The sequence below is a fragment of the Barbus barbus genome (genome assembly GCF_936440315.1).
Source record: "Barbus barbus genome assembly, chromosome: 1".
NCBI classification, from domain to species: domain Eukaryota; kingdom Metazoa; phylum Chordata; class Actinopteri; order Cypriniformes; family Cyprinidae; genus Barbus; species Barbus barbus.
The window spans coordinates 24,618,902-24,633,822 of NC_136729.1; the positions used below are offsets into that span (position 1 = coordinate 24,618,902).

Here is a 14,921-nt window from a genome sequence, read left to right on the forward strand (position 1 = left end):
TTCAGACGAATACAATCAGAGTTATATTAAAAAATGTCCTTGCTCTTCCACAAATCTGAGGATTTGTAAATAAAAATGTCGGAGGATTTCAATATAAGCCAGGAGGAGAATGGTTTACTTTAAACAAAACTTGTTTTTTGCGAGACTAGTATATTCTCACTAGAGCTTACGCTACACATCATCCGCTGGAACGCCACTCTCTCGTGAACGTGTATAACGGTTAACAGAAGCTGCAGTTTACAACTTGTAAAGCTTTAAATATGGACATTTTTCTTACACAAACATATTGTATTCATCTGAAAGAAGAAAGTCATATACATCTATGGTAGCTTGAGGGTGAGCAAATCATAGGGTAATTTTCGTTGGTGTGTGATCTATCCCTTTAAATGTCAGGGTTTTGGCTTTTTTTCATACTTGCTGAATAATGACTGAAAAGTAGTGATGCAGGCATTGGACATAATTGACCAATCGTTTTATGATGTTTCATTAACAAAGTTCGGGTGGAGCACGTCAGATACTTAGCCTAATTAAACACAAGTGGCACGCATCATGTTAATCAATACACGGATATAAATACAGCTGGCATACCTCTACTCACTTGACGGTGAATCAGCATCCCTCCTCGACCAATATCACTAAAGTTCTCACCACACTGTGGAGGGTACTCCGGGTTTGGGCCATTCCCGAGCTCGGAGCCCTTCCCCAGGACAGCACGCCAACAACCTATTACTATACTCGCCAAATACGCATTATGTTACTCGTGCTAAATATATGTAAGTGTGAACTCGTGAAATGCAAGAAAGTGGGTTTGACAGAGAAGAATGAGGGCTGTACGAGCTTGTCAATAGGAAAATAAAGCCAAAACCCAGAAATTTTAGACAATTTAGAAATCCCAGCCAGAACGTGACCAAACTGAGAGTTTGCAGGTTCACTGTCTTTTTAACACATTCTCTTATGGAGCTGGAACAGATTGTCTTTCCAAGTTTGATTCAAACATTGACTGTTTTATGGCAGTCTTGAGTCAATAGATTCTTTCAGCATGAACCAAACAGATGGCATCTCTTCATTCACCAGTTTATGCTTATGTATATCAATAATACAAAATCGTTCATTTCTGTACAATGCAAACAGTATGGACTAATTGCACCAGAAGCTGAACTGTCTTTTTTTTTTTACCTGTATATGCAGTTATTTAGTAGTGTGTCATTTGTATTTCCATCCAAGAAGCGACAAGGAAAAGCTTGAGTGTTCCGTTAAGAGATGTTTCTGCATAAGTTTATCTTTAGTGATGGCACACTCCTGCAACAAGGACACTTCGTATATACACACCTGAATCCTTTTAGAAATTCAGACTCAAATGTGGTGGAGAGACACAGTTGAACTGATTCTGTATCTTTTTTTTTAATGTTCTTGATTCTTTATAATGTAAATGTTTATGACTCCACTGCAACAAGTGAAAAGCACTTAACGTGTCAGAATTCAAACACACTAACTGTAAAGCTTTGTTTTGTTCGTTTGAGCTGTTTAATAAAGTTTTAACATGATTCATGAAGCTGATACCAGTTTTCATTTCAGTCTTGATGGTTGATGCTTCCTCTTCACCTCAATAAAACTAATGTGTGTGATGTGAGAGTCAGAACTGAACCAAAATCAGAGTTGATGACATTTAGCAAGTATTTGCATTTTAATCACTGCAGTGAAGAACAAACTATTATAGTTAAATAAAATACAGGTTGGTTATTTTTTTATTTTTTAAGACCAAAATGTGAAGCATGTTAAATTAGTCCAAACATGTTTGTAATAATGAGAATATCTTAAATATTGTCAATACAGGTGCTCAGTATTATAATCCGTAAGGCACTTTTTAAGACTTGCTACCCTGAATTAAAGTGTAAGATTTCTGCTGGTGCAAGGACCTTTCCATTTTCTTCTGTGGTACATGCAAAACACTCTACTTGACTTTCATTGTGCAGATATTTGAACATTAGTGAGGTTCATAATATCATGAGAAAGGATGAACGCCCCCTCATTAAACACTGTTTTGCAGTTGTACAAACATATTGCATAATTCCACTGGATTCTCAGTCACAACAACAATATAAATGCTTGAAAAAAAAAACCTACTTTAAGTGCAAAAAAAAAACAAATTGTAAACAAAAAAACTTTGTCTCATGAAAACATTTAGAAAAGTTTGCTTGATGCACAAGTAGATGCTTTGGGTGCTGACATTTGTTTCAGTGCATAGATTCAAAGCTTTGGGATCAACATCGGTCCTTTGGCTTATAACAGTCTTGAGGACTTTCCACACAAGCCTCAGGTCCCTGCTCTTGACCATTACTGCTACTTAAATTAGTATAGCATTGCAATGTAACATTAAAACAATACTAAATAACTAGGCTACATATTAATCACATCCAACTTACAAACAATCAAATCTTAAAGCAATATACTGAATTGTGTTAATCTAACTGAACTAATGTGCAACATATGCACAAAATACAATGTCTCTTGGTTGGTAGGAAAGGTGAAGGGAAAACACGGCACACATAAATTATGCTGGATCACAAATCTACAACAACAGCAACATACAGTATTTAAAATAATAACAAATGTAACACTGCAAAACGACTGCTCATGTTAGTGGTTACATGACGAAAACAGGCAAGAAAAGGCACTTTCAGTAACAGCTCTCAACAGTGTAGTATAGCTTTAAGAGTAAGACAAATACACAAGTATTTGTGTAAGTGCATTGTAATCGTTCCCTTATTTTCCTTTTTTCGGCAGCTTCAGATTAGCTTTGGCTTTATTTTTGTCCTCCTGGGATCATTTGATCAGATTAAAAAATGCTTAAAAACATTCCCATGTTTGTATTTTTGTATTAAAATCTATTTTTATCAAAATGTTTTTGATTTAGGTTATACATAATATTCAATGTTCTGTTGCGCCACCCACATCACAGTTGTACTTGAGTGAACTGCCAGTTGACTGAATCATTAAAAAGAACTGCTTAAAAAGAATAATTCATTTGCAAATCACTCATTTAAGCCCCCTCAAAGTAGTGATTCTGTCTTAAATAACTCAAAATAGTTACAGCGTGGCAATACTCATTCAGTTTTAAGTGGGTTTACATTTTGTAGTAGCTGTGTGAACATTCACAAGCCATTCAAATGCAAATGTCACCCTTTTGTAGTCGATCAGAAACAAAATACTTTCATAGTATAGGTGATATTTGCTATATAACATACAGCTGAGAAAATGTAAAGCTTTTCTGTGGGTCTTTGAGATAATTACACAATATTAGGATGCTGATACAGTAGCCATCCAATAGGAGGAGTCTGTTTTCAAGTGGATAACCCATGGTGCCTTCAACTGCTTTATGATTTACTTACGTAAAATGTACCATTCTTCCAACAGAACTACGTATTTCTGTATTTCAGTTAAAAGCATCAAAAAGCTAACTTGAAAATAAAACAGGTGGACAGTATATGTCAGCTCACACTCAAAGTGTATGTCTGTCAGTGTTGCCAAGTCTGTGGAATTGAGCTACTTTCGTAATGCTGCCATGGGCTGTTTTTTTATAGTCCGCGAAATACCCCCGCCCCCCTGAAGCATGATATAAGTTGGGACCTAGAAGCAGGTTTTGACCTCCTGGAATTGAGCTGGTTTTGTTACACAGACCTGGCAACCCTGATGTCTGTCAAAACCTTTTATAATGTCAAAAACTGCCATGAGATGACACTACTTTTTCTTCCCCTCTCTCTCTGCTCTTCCCTTTAGTGACAGTTCTGGCATTTTGGGTGGCATCTCTGTTTGTTGACATTGCAGCGGCAGCCTCCACTTGTGTCTCCAGGACCCTGAAGTGATAAAGACAAACGAAGCTCTGTTTCCAAATAATAAATATTACCAATTAACAATGATTTTGAAAAAAACTTTTTTTAGGAATCTGTAGGTCGCTGTATTTATGGCTTTGTCATAGTGATAACTGACCAGCATGGCTTGGTTTAACTGCCAGAATGTAGTAATTAGAAATGAAACCAGCATTATACACTTTAACCTTTCCTATGTATGATACCCAATGGAGCCAGAGAGTAAAGCTTATGTCCCAGGCTTATGAAAAATGCTCTTACTTTGGGCCCCCAGCGTGGTCCTCTGGTGACCCAGCAGATCTCAGTGTGGCAGACAGTACAGCGGAGCCAATCACAGCCCTCCTTCTTCTGCACAATAATGCCACACTGAGGGCAATGCATCGCCTCTCCAGAATTAACAAGAGTCTGTGTGAGTGATGAGACAGAAATTTTGGGGTAAATAATAATAAGAAAGAAAGAAAGAAATTAATCAAAAGTGACGGTAACATTCTGTTCATTTGTGAGTGATGGGACAAAAAAAATGAAAAGGGATGAACATTTATAACTTATAAGGAACAAGATGTTGTCACATAACAAAGGGTCTTTCTTAACATTAGCTTTGATATACAACAATGATCTATATTTGTTTGTGCTTGACCTTCAGCAGGTCTCTGGTTCTTCGCGCTGCAGAGTCATTGATGGCACGGGCTGCTAGATCATCCTGATACTGCTTACAATTCATTCCTTCATGAATGGCCTAAGTAGAGGAAAAACAAGCCAAAGTCCTTTACCTTATATTATAATAAGAACCTATTAGAGAACGGAAAACTCTGCAAAACATTGTTTAAGGGTTCATTTCAGTGTGTTCAAGTATTTGACATACTTTACCTTGCAGAGCAGGCAGTTATGTTTTTTGCACACTGGGCAGTGGAACGTGTTGACAGTGTCTTCATAAACACACCAGCCAGGACAGTCTGCTGTAGCACAGTGATAACTGCCCTCACATCGAGACTCTGCAACAGACAGACCCCTCTGCAACCAGCGCTCATATTCGTCTACTGACACCAGCTGAGTGAGAAAGATAGCAGAGCCAAAAAATGTAAAGCATATATTTGTTACTTGCACTGACTCGATAAATCACTCAATAAATTAATAAAAATGTTATCTGATGTTATTTGAAGCCAGATAAGTACATTATTAGGACCAAGAATTAAGTAGGGTTTAAAAAAAATAGATTTTCAGCAAGTTGTCAAAAAAAAATATTTTACCTTGTTTACCTTTATATTTAGATAAACTAAAATAAACTGAAATGAAACTGTAAAATTCATAAAAATTATAAAGACATTTTATACATTTCATATATATATATACAAGTGTGTGTATCTATAACAGAATATATTTTTAAAAGCTAAAAAATTATATCTTAATGACACTACAATTATACTGGTATGTATGGATGAGGCTGCAAAATGACTCCGTACAGTAAGTTTTGACAGCACTTGTCATTTTAACAAATGGCACTGTCATTAAAAGCCTTTCAGAGCAGCATTGCTCCAGGTCTCCTGTCAAGTGCGCTCCAGCACCATGTACAGTGTCACATCCGTGGACTGAGAGAACGACAGCCAGCTACATACACTTCTCATCCATGTGCGAATACCAGAGTCTTTTTGTAGACAAAATAAAATCGGTATAAATGAATGCGATCTCACAGCTCTGATTTCTCTTTCCTGCAAGATGCAGTCGCAGGCGTAGGCCTCGTCTCTGTATGGACATGCCACCTGAGGATCCTCCGACATCAGAATCACAGAGCGCAGACACTCTCTACCCACAGAAACACAGAGGGTTCCCTTAAATACTGCATGACTATACAGAACAATAAATGTCACTATGTGTGTGCTACAGCAGCACACTCTGTCTTCCTCACTTGCAGAAGCAGTGGAGACACTCTCGGAGCAGGACTCCCTCGCCAGGCTCAAGCTCCACATAGCAGATCCTGCACTCCACTCTCTCTGGGTTAGGAACCAGACCCTGTCCGTCCATCTGCACAAGACGTGCATAGTTCTCTCTGCGTTCTGCTTCTCTGGCCTACAGACACAGAAAGAGCAGCTGTTAGAACTAAAGAAGCAAACATGGAAGGACATTCATAGATAGACCGTGTGAGGTAAAACACATTGCATGTGCTGTATCTTGAAGATCGGTGACAGAAACAGGGTCTAAAACCTACAATATCCCAATGGCATATCTGAGCATTTCTTAGTTTAGATTAGAGAGTTTGTGTCGTAATGTGCATGCATTATAAATTTGTCTTGGAAAATAGTAATGAGTGACAGTGGAAATATATGTGTGTGTGTGTGTACCTTTGATTTCTATACCAATAATAGCATATGTAGTTAATTAGAATTACTAAAAACATGAATTCTACAAAATAAAGTGACACCCAAATTACATAAATAAATGCAATTGTAATACATATACAGTTTACACAATATTTATGAATACATAAATGCAAACGCTTACTTATATGATTAAACCGATAACACAACATAAGGCTTTAAAACATACCAGAGCTGTTACTTATATTCAGTGTTCACTTATATCAGTGTATGCACATACATAAAAAAATAGACAAAAACAAAAAAACAGAAGACACCCAAGGTGTGAATAGTATGTACCTATTAAAAGAACTTTATTTGAGTTTGTCACATAGTTAATTTGCATAGACATCTGTCGTTCCTAAATTCCAGGCTATTTTACACGAGTTAAAATGAATCAGGTCCAGTCATACAGAAACAAGTTATGCTACATTGCAGCCCTAACTGAACCGACCAAAACACATCTTCCTGTATCTTCCCCTCTCACACTGGTTAAAGCCTACTCATCATTTAGCAGATGCATTTTATCCATAATGCAATAACTGCCAGCCCTCATAAAGAAACTTGGGGTTACATGCATTGCTCATGGGCATTGTGGTAATTACTAAATGCGCTTTCTGCATATTTTTGCCAACTGAAATATTAGTATGCTTCTGACACTACGAACAAAAAACTCTCTCGGCCTACATTTTCACCAAGTTATGTCTTTTTGCTTGAGTGCGAAAATTGTATAAAATGTGTTTTCTATGCATGCATGCATGCATGCATTTAGTTTGGCCAAACAGAGTCAAAAGGTTTCCGCAACACTGTCCAGACTGATCTCATGAGAAAACAACTATTTAACAAGGTGGAGATTTCATATGAGTTCGTATTTCATATGTGATTCAAAGCAAGCATGAAGATCCACCCCAAACCCAACCATCAGTGGGAAATATATGCACAAAAACACAAGTAAGATCATACAAAATAATACGAATTAGCCACCAATTGGTCAAAATGTAAAACAGAGCGTTCCACAGGTTTGGCACATCAGACGCAGTTTATATAAATGATTTTTGCCTCTCTTTATTTCATCTTACAGTTTCAACATCAATGCAAAATTAATGTTGCTTATGTGTGAACAGCTGCAGTCTGCAGTGATGTAGGATAAGGTAAAATTTGGTGTTTAGTTTTGGAAACAAAACGTGCATCGTTGGATGATCTATCACAGAACTCAATAAGTCATTCTACAATGAACAAAATGCTGAGATAGTTGTATTAAGGGATCTATAATCTCTGACCTGAAACTGTCACTTCAAAAATTCCATGACTAAAATCATTCAGCTCTTGAATATATGAGAATTTGAAACTATTCTACAAGATACCGTCAGGCAAAATCAGACTGAACTTGTATCAAACAGGTTACATAAATGGATGCTCTACACTCCTGCAATAGCTGTACATTAAGAATAATTTCTTACGTCTGCTTACAAAGATATACAGTATGTGTCATCTGCGCATTAAATGAGTCTTTACCTGAATAATGTTTTAAACCAAGACACAGCGCAACAAAGCATCTCAGACCAAGTGAAGTAACGGCTTTGCCATTATATTATAAAAATTACCTTCTGGTATGACTATTGCAGGGTTTAATATAAAGGTGTTTTTGGAATTGGTTTTAACGTGTAGATTTTGTAAAAGGTTTCACTCGAATAGATGAGGTTGGCATGGATTAAATTCATTAGCAGTGAACTGCTCAGGCATATATAAGTTTAGCAGTATACCAGCAGTACTGTAGCTGCATTTGGAGTATGAGTGTGCGTGGTTTGTTAGTTGAGACTGCACTGAAAGTGTGTGAAAGCGTGAGTCAGTAGTCCTGGTCGAGGTTGTGCAGTAGTGAGTTGTTGCCCCTCAGCTCCTCTCTTCTCCCTTTCTCCTTAAAAAAAATAGAGACAAAAGAGAAGAGATTCAAACTGAGGAGTCAATCAGAACTCAGGCTTTATCCTACACAAAAACCCTTAGAGATGAGTAAAAGTAGCTCTTTAATAGTGCTCAGCTGATATGGGTTTTTCAATGACTGATGATGATGATTTCTAAAGAGAAAGGTCACTAGTGGCTAATATAATATTGATGTATAAATACAACTTTTTAAACGATAACAAATGAGATGCATAAAAATTGCTGAAATTAAATGAACACGTATTTTTACTATTATACTTAAAGTCAGCACTAAATGAAAATTCAGTCTGTTTTCTCAATGCATGTTACAGATCTCATTGTGAACAATTTATATGTTTTCTTTTTTTTACCTTATAAATTTGAATCAAAACATCATAACTGGATCTTCCAGTGAAAATGCCTTCTGCCTCCATTTTTAAGTCCCCACCCTAGTTATTCTTTTTCGATAATCTGTTACACTCAGACATACGTCACAATATGAAAGGAATTCTGCCACTACTTAAGTTTTATCACAACGTCATTGAAATTTACCACTACATTTTGAAAAAAAGGCTCTCTGTAAATTTTGGAACAGATACAACACTGTTCAACAGCTGATATTCTCTGATATCCTCAAAATCGCCAAAGTATTTGTATACACTACAGAAGTCTACCATTCATTCTCATTCAATTTATATGAATACAAACCAAATTACTATGCCATCCTGAGGATTTTGTCCTAAACCTGGGTGTGAGCGTAGATGTAAAATGGCTGGTGTGCATGAGATGTATAAGCCAACAGCAAAAGCAACATGCCAGACTCATCTGTTCCCAATGATTTCCACAAGCATCATAAAAACGAAGTGGAATATTCCAGTGGTAGCAGGCAGAATTATTGTGCAAAATGTGCTCATGCTTTCTCAATTGAATTTCGCAAGCCTCACCTGTTGGTACTGCCTTATTGCTTCTTTTTCCTGTTGAATGCGTCTTAGCTCCAGAGCATCTGGTCTGTAGCTGCCGGGAACAGTGTAGCCTTCAGGTCTGTCTGCGCTACACATTTCACAGCCAGGACGTGTCGGTTTATTAATATATGTACAGGTTGGGCAGGCCCATCCCAGCTACATACCCACAAAAACAAGTATTCAAATAAGCACCATAATCTCATTATACGTGTACATCAATGTATTTGCATACTTGTTTCTTTTGTGATACATATTTCCTGTTTATGAATTTCAAATATTGTTAAATATTTGTTCTGTGTGCTCACATAATTTTGTACCTGTGTGCTTGTTCTTTTGGGCACCAGGGCTTCATTCAACTGTGGCAGCTCAAGGTTGATGAGGTCACGAATATCACCCAAACCCAACCTCTCTGTACTTCCCGCACTGTTGCCTACAAGATCAAGAGGTTATGGTTGTAAAATTGGAGGCACATTTTGCAGAAGGCATCATTTTTAATGTTACTTTGCTTGTGTAAGTGCATGCTATGACTTTAACTGGTGGTCTGAATACACACTCAGGGTATTATGGCTGTTATGAAGTCTTGTAGGCAGAGTGCTGTATGGTCTTGAGGCTTGAGCGTTCAGTGCTGGCCCATTGGTAACTGCTTCTTGGTGGGGCTGATTAGTCGTTGGCACCAAAGCCGGCATGAGCAAAGCACTCTCCTGTTCTTGCTGGTAAATTCCTCGACTGAGACGAGCCTGACGGGCAGAAATGAGATAAAGGAATGCAGTGTCGCCTTCTCGCTGAACTCCATAAGAAGCCAGAGAGCGGTGATCAGAGCACAAAGACTGGCCGATGACCCAGCGTTGCACACGTGGATGAAAACCATAGTTTGCGAAGACCTTGCATTGAAAGAATGACAACAATGTTTATTTGGTTGATGGTTAGTAATGTTTATATGGTTAATGTTAATCTGTGCCTACCTGCTGTTTGAGAGCACCAATTGTGGAGTGAGGCAAGACTTTCACTGTGACACAACAGGAGGAGGATGCGTCCTCTACCACCACAGCTAGGCTGCATGAATAATCAAGGCATTTGCTGAGATCAGAATTGCTTGGAAAATGTGTGTAGATGTGAAATTGTGTGTTGAGTTGGTATAAATTATAATTCACTCAAGCATGAAAATTATGCCATTATTTACTTACCCTGATGTTCATCCAAACCTGTATGGTCTGTTTTTCTTCTGTGGAACACAAAAGAAGATAGTTTGTCCATTCAGCAGTATACCTCCTTTCGCGTTCCACAGAAGAAATACACTCATACAGGCCTTACAACATCAGCATGCATAAATGACAGAACAGTCATTTCTGGGTGAATAATCCTTTTAAATCACACTAAAATACTTCTTGCAATAGACATATTTTATCACTTGCTGCTTTCTGTCTGGTTAGAACACATTGTTAAAATGAGTGGGTCAGTGTCTGTAAACATGAAGTTTACCTAATTTCAGTGTCTGTGTAATTTCGTTTAGATGGCTGAATGCTCAGAGCAGCTTTCTGTTTAGCTAAAGACGATGCACAGACAGATGCCGAACGAACATCACCTGCCTCTATTGCGCTAACCAGCTCCGCACAAATCTCCTCTAAAGAGAAAAGTAAAAAGGGTTCAAATGTATAAGGACAAGAATGGATAAGGAGCGGGATAGAAGGAAGAAACAGAAATGGAAGGAGAACAAGTGGGTGTAACAGAGATATTTGCATCAACATAATAGACAATTGGCACTTTGTTTATTGTTTGGCAACATTGTCAAGCAAATCGTGAGCAGAAAATTAAAAAAAGGACACATTTGATAACCTGTACGTGGCATGGGCGGATTGCTCTGTGTATCCAGAGGCTGAGGAGGTAGCCGTCTTTCTTCTTTGGAGGAACTAATCGCCACTGAAAAGAAGAGCAAGAGACATAGTGGTTTAAAAGCTCAGAAAAAAGGGTACAAGTTAAAGGAAATGCAAAGCTATTATACAAACTAGAGGAATTACAAAATTAAGCCAGGTGCACACTGTACGATCTTGGCCACAACTTGGCAATCTCAGACAAATTTTGAAAATCCTACAAGATTACTCTGCTCCTAGCCCAAAATCTGATTAATCTGATTAATGACAATTGCAATTCATGACCTCTGATGAAATAAAGTCAGAAGTTTTGAGGCAGTCTTGCAGTGTGGCTTCTCCTATGACAACCGTCAAATCAAGAACAGGAAAAAACCCACTTTATCCACACATCATCATCTTTGTTTTTTTTTTTTTCATTTTTCTTTTCAAGACAAGCCATGACCAAATCAACACTAGAGATTTTTAACGCCATTTCAATTCTGCATGTGAATGAGGCTCATTTTGGCACTGAATGTCTCATGGATTGATGATGTAAAACTCAGGACGATTCTTCTTGCATATGTCCTTTTTTAACGAGGCTTGACTGTCATACAGTCTGCATTAATGACAACTGAGATCCCAGTGTAACATGGGGGATCATGTTCATACAGTCTGACAAGCAACAATCGTAAGGATTTTAATAAATCTTTGTTGAATAAATCTTGTTCAAGCTCTTCTTCTGTCCAGACTTGACTATTGCAATGCTCTCTTGGCAGGTCTTCCAGCCAATTCCATCAAACCTCTACAACTAATCCAAAATGTCGCTGCAAGATTAATATTTAATGAGCCGAAAAGAACGCACATCACACCTCTGTTCATCAATTTGCGCTGGCTACCAATAGCTGCTCACATAAAATTCAAGGCATTAATGTTTGCCGACAAAACCACCTCTGGCTCTGCACCCCTTTACCTAAAATCAGTACTTCAGACCTATGTGCCCTCTAGAAGCTTGCGTTCTGCAAGTGAACATTGCTTTATTGTGCCATCCCAAATACAAAATCACTTTCACAGACTTTTTCATTAACTGTTCCCATCTGGTGGAATGACCTGCCCAACTCAATCCGAGCAGCTGAATCCTTACCCATCTTCAAGAAACGGCTAAAAACTCATCTCTTCCATCTTTATTTGACCCTCTAACTCTAGCACTCTCTATTCTAATATTATCTATCTGTCTTCTTTTTTTTTTTTTTTTTTTTTTTAAACACACTTGACCCTCTATCAATTGCATATTTATTCTCTAACTGCTAGATTTTCTTGAAAAACTAACACTAGCTTTCTTTTTTAACAAGCTTATCTACTTGTTTCTATAATATAAATTATATAAAAAAAACTAGGTTTCTTTCTTCTATATTCTATCTACTCGTTTTCTTAAAAAAAATAAAATTTAACTACGTGCTACGTGTACTGCGTTAGGCTAACCGAGACTTGTAATAGCACTTGCATGTTGTTGCTCTTTTGTTGGTTTTGATTGCTTCTAATGTCTTCATTTGTAAGTCGCTTTGGATAAAAGCGTCTGCTAAATGACAATGTAAATGTAATTTAGCAGATGACATTATCTTACGGTGTGTATCTGTATTTATAGACTAATGAATTAACAAAAGTGACAAATTGTTGGAAGAAAGCAGAAGAAAGGCAAACCTCTATGTGCCTCACGGAGTGATGACATCACCACAGTGGCCCACTCCTGTGCTTCCTGCTCACAGCGGAAGTTGAAAGTGATACGATCATGTGGTGGTGTTGCCAAACTCAGTTCATGGCACTGTGGGGACTTGACTTCATAGGAAACAGTCTTGAGGTCAAATTCAGCAATGGACTGAATGAAAATAAACAGAGAGACACAAAATCTAATGGAGTTATTTACTTTCACATAACATAACATTTACATTCATTGATTTCACAACTAAAATAACATAGTCCAAGAAATATCCATTTCTCACAAGCAAATAAATGACCTAGCCTATTTAAAACCTATTATCATCTACGAACTTAAAATTAGGCATTTTTTCACTATTATGAGCCGTCGACCCATCACATATTTTCATTAAATTGTCGTTATTGTTTTACCTGGTTATATTCATCATTGGGTACACAAGAGCTATCTTTTCAGTTTTCAAAACAATATTTTCAGGATCATGAGTGTAATGAGGTCCCAAAGAGACAGCAGGACTCAAATGCAAAATAAAATAATATTATTTCTGTTTGGCATCTCCAAGACCCTGGGTATAATAGATAAATGCAATGAATTTGATACACAAACTGTATTAGTGCACTACCCCTGGATATCTAATTAGTCACAATGTCCCCAAATAACACAATCCTAGAAAAAGTGCATACTTTTTGCAAAACAGAAGGATACAGAATTAAATATTAAACGTTTTTTTAAATGAAATAATAGGTTTAACTTTTTATTTGTATTATTTTACATTTGTGTAAATACAAATAATAACGAAGTTTATAGCAACAGATTCACGAGGTAGTTTCACTTTCTTTTTTTTCAGTCTATTACAGCAAATAAAAGTATCAATGCTGATTGATACTGACTATTATTGTGTCAACTAATATTAAATGCGTATAGGTAGCGTGAAGAGCATTAAGTGTATTTATGACTCAACTCTGAGCAAACTATCAAATTTAGGGGGTGGAGGATGGATTTCAAAAACAAAGACCAGCAAAACAACATGTGATTCACTCATGTGTGCTCGCCAGAGGGCAGCGCTATATTATGCCGCATATACTTCTGGAATGAAAATACTACTATGTTGCGCTTTTTAAAATCAACTCTTCACGAGTATACATAGCACCGCAGACAGAAACTTAACGCAAGTTGGCCGTTTCCTCACCACGCTGCGTCCAGCCGCGGCTCCGCTGATGTCTCGTAACGCGAGGCGGAATTCCCCTGCTTTTCCTGGGTCCATGCTCAGCTGAAGACGGAGAGATTCGTCTCCGGCCCCCGGGAGACAAAGCGGTCGTATACCTGAGTGGCATACTGACACCTTCACCGACATCAAAACAGTGCTGCAGGCCGATTGCGAGGCCCCCTGGCCGAGATGAGTCGGTGCAGACTGGGCCGGCGGAGGTGTGTGAGTCCACCCGCCTGAGCTCAGCGACATGCCGCCGCCACCGAGTGAATATGTCGTGTTGACACTCCAGTACCAGCCGGGCTTGTGTGCTAATATGATGTTTGGAGATATGCTACGACTCCCTGATCCGTACACTTACACAAAAGTAGCGGCCTTGTCATCTTTGTTTTAGTTTCTGATGGAGGGCAGGAAGAAACACGGCTCAAGCAGACATTTTACACTGAGAGAGCAGACGCTGCGCCTCCTGCCGAAAACACACTCACATACACTCTGCTTTCTCGTCTAGGGGATATCCCAATTTTCCATATCAAGCTTGAATTTCATCTCATGAAATGAAACTGTAACTGTGGTGATGTTAACGCTCGTTACAGTTACATGATTGCATAAAAATACTAGTAGGCTGTTATGTTCTTAATAATATTTAATTACACCTTATATCACAGTTAAACCATGAAGACTAGTACAATCATGGTAAATATTTTGGATGGTTTTACTATTGTTTTATATTCAATAATAATAACAAACTTAAACTATAGCTACTGTAGCAAAACCATTCATGTCCCACTGTGCAGGCTAGATTGTATAATCTATATAGTATTATATATATAATCTATATAACGACAATCTGTATATAATGTGGAGAGGGTGAGTAGCTTCAAGTACCTCGGTGTAAACATCTCCGAGAACCTGACTTGGACTACACACATCCAAACACAGGTTAAGAAAGCCAGGCAAAGACTGTACCATCTGCGACAGCTGAGGAAATTCAGGGTCTCACCAGCAATCCTGAAAACTTTCTATTCAGGGACCATAGAAAGTGTATTGACTCAGTGCATCT

At 37.9% G+C, this 14,921-nt stretch overlaps 1 protein-coding gene across 2 annotated transcripts; it reads right to left on the minus strand.

The window, feature by feature from the left end:
• Positions 1-1,652: 1,652 nt before the first annotated feature.
• LOC306871521 (ranBP-type and C3HC4-type zinc finger-containing protein 1-like) lies at positions 1,653-14,355 on the minus strand. 2 transcript variants are annotated; one of them, XM_079419534.1, is made up of 14 exons: positions 13,844-14,355; positions 12,642-12,816; positions 10,930-11,013; positions 10,576-10,717; positions 10,059-10,149; positions 9,650-9,977; positions 9,414-9,526; positions 9,079-9,252; positions 5,770-5,930; positions 5,555-5,666; positions 4,734-4,913; positions 4,504-4,602; positions 4,128-4,271; positions 1,653-3,854 (listed from the first exon to the last, which is right to left on the minus strand). In XM_079419534.1, exons 1-14 carry the CDS (start codon positions 14,111-14,113, stop codon positions 3,774-3,776), a joined length of 2,154 nt encoding a protein of 717 aa, XP_079275660.1. In that variant the 5' UTR covers positions 14,114-14,355; the 3' UTR covers positions 1,653-3,773. The 2 variants fall into 2 exon arrangements, with proteins under 2 accessions (XP_079275660.1, XP_079275659.1); XM_079419533.1 differs by having other exon boundaries at positions 1,665-3,854; positions 9,402-9,526.
• Positions 14,356-14,921: the final 566 nt, after the last annotated feature.

Bases quoted from the DNA above. Each gene is read 5' to 3' on its own strand.
- LOC306871521 (XM_079419533.1), bottom strand. From the start codon at position 14,113: ATGTCGCTGAGCTCAGGCGGGTGGACTCACACACCTCCGCCGGCCCAG. The intron at 12,817-13,843 runs GTGAGGAAACGG...ATTTTCATTCAG, and splicing joins CCGCGGCTGGACGCAGCGTG to TCCATTGCTGAATTTGACCT. The intron at 10,718-10,929 runs GTTATCAAATGT...TTTTCTCTTTAG, and splicing joins TCCGCCCATGCCACGTACAG to AGGAGATTTGTGCGGAGCTG.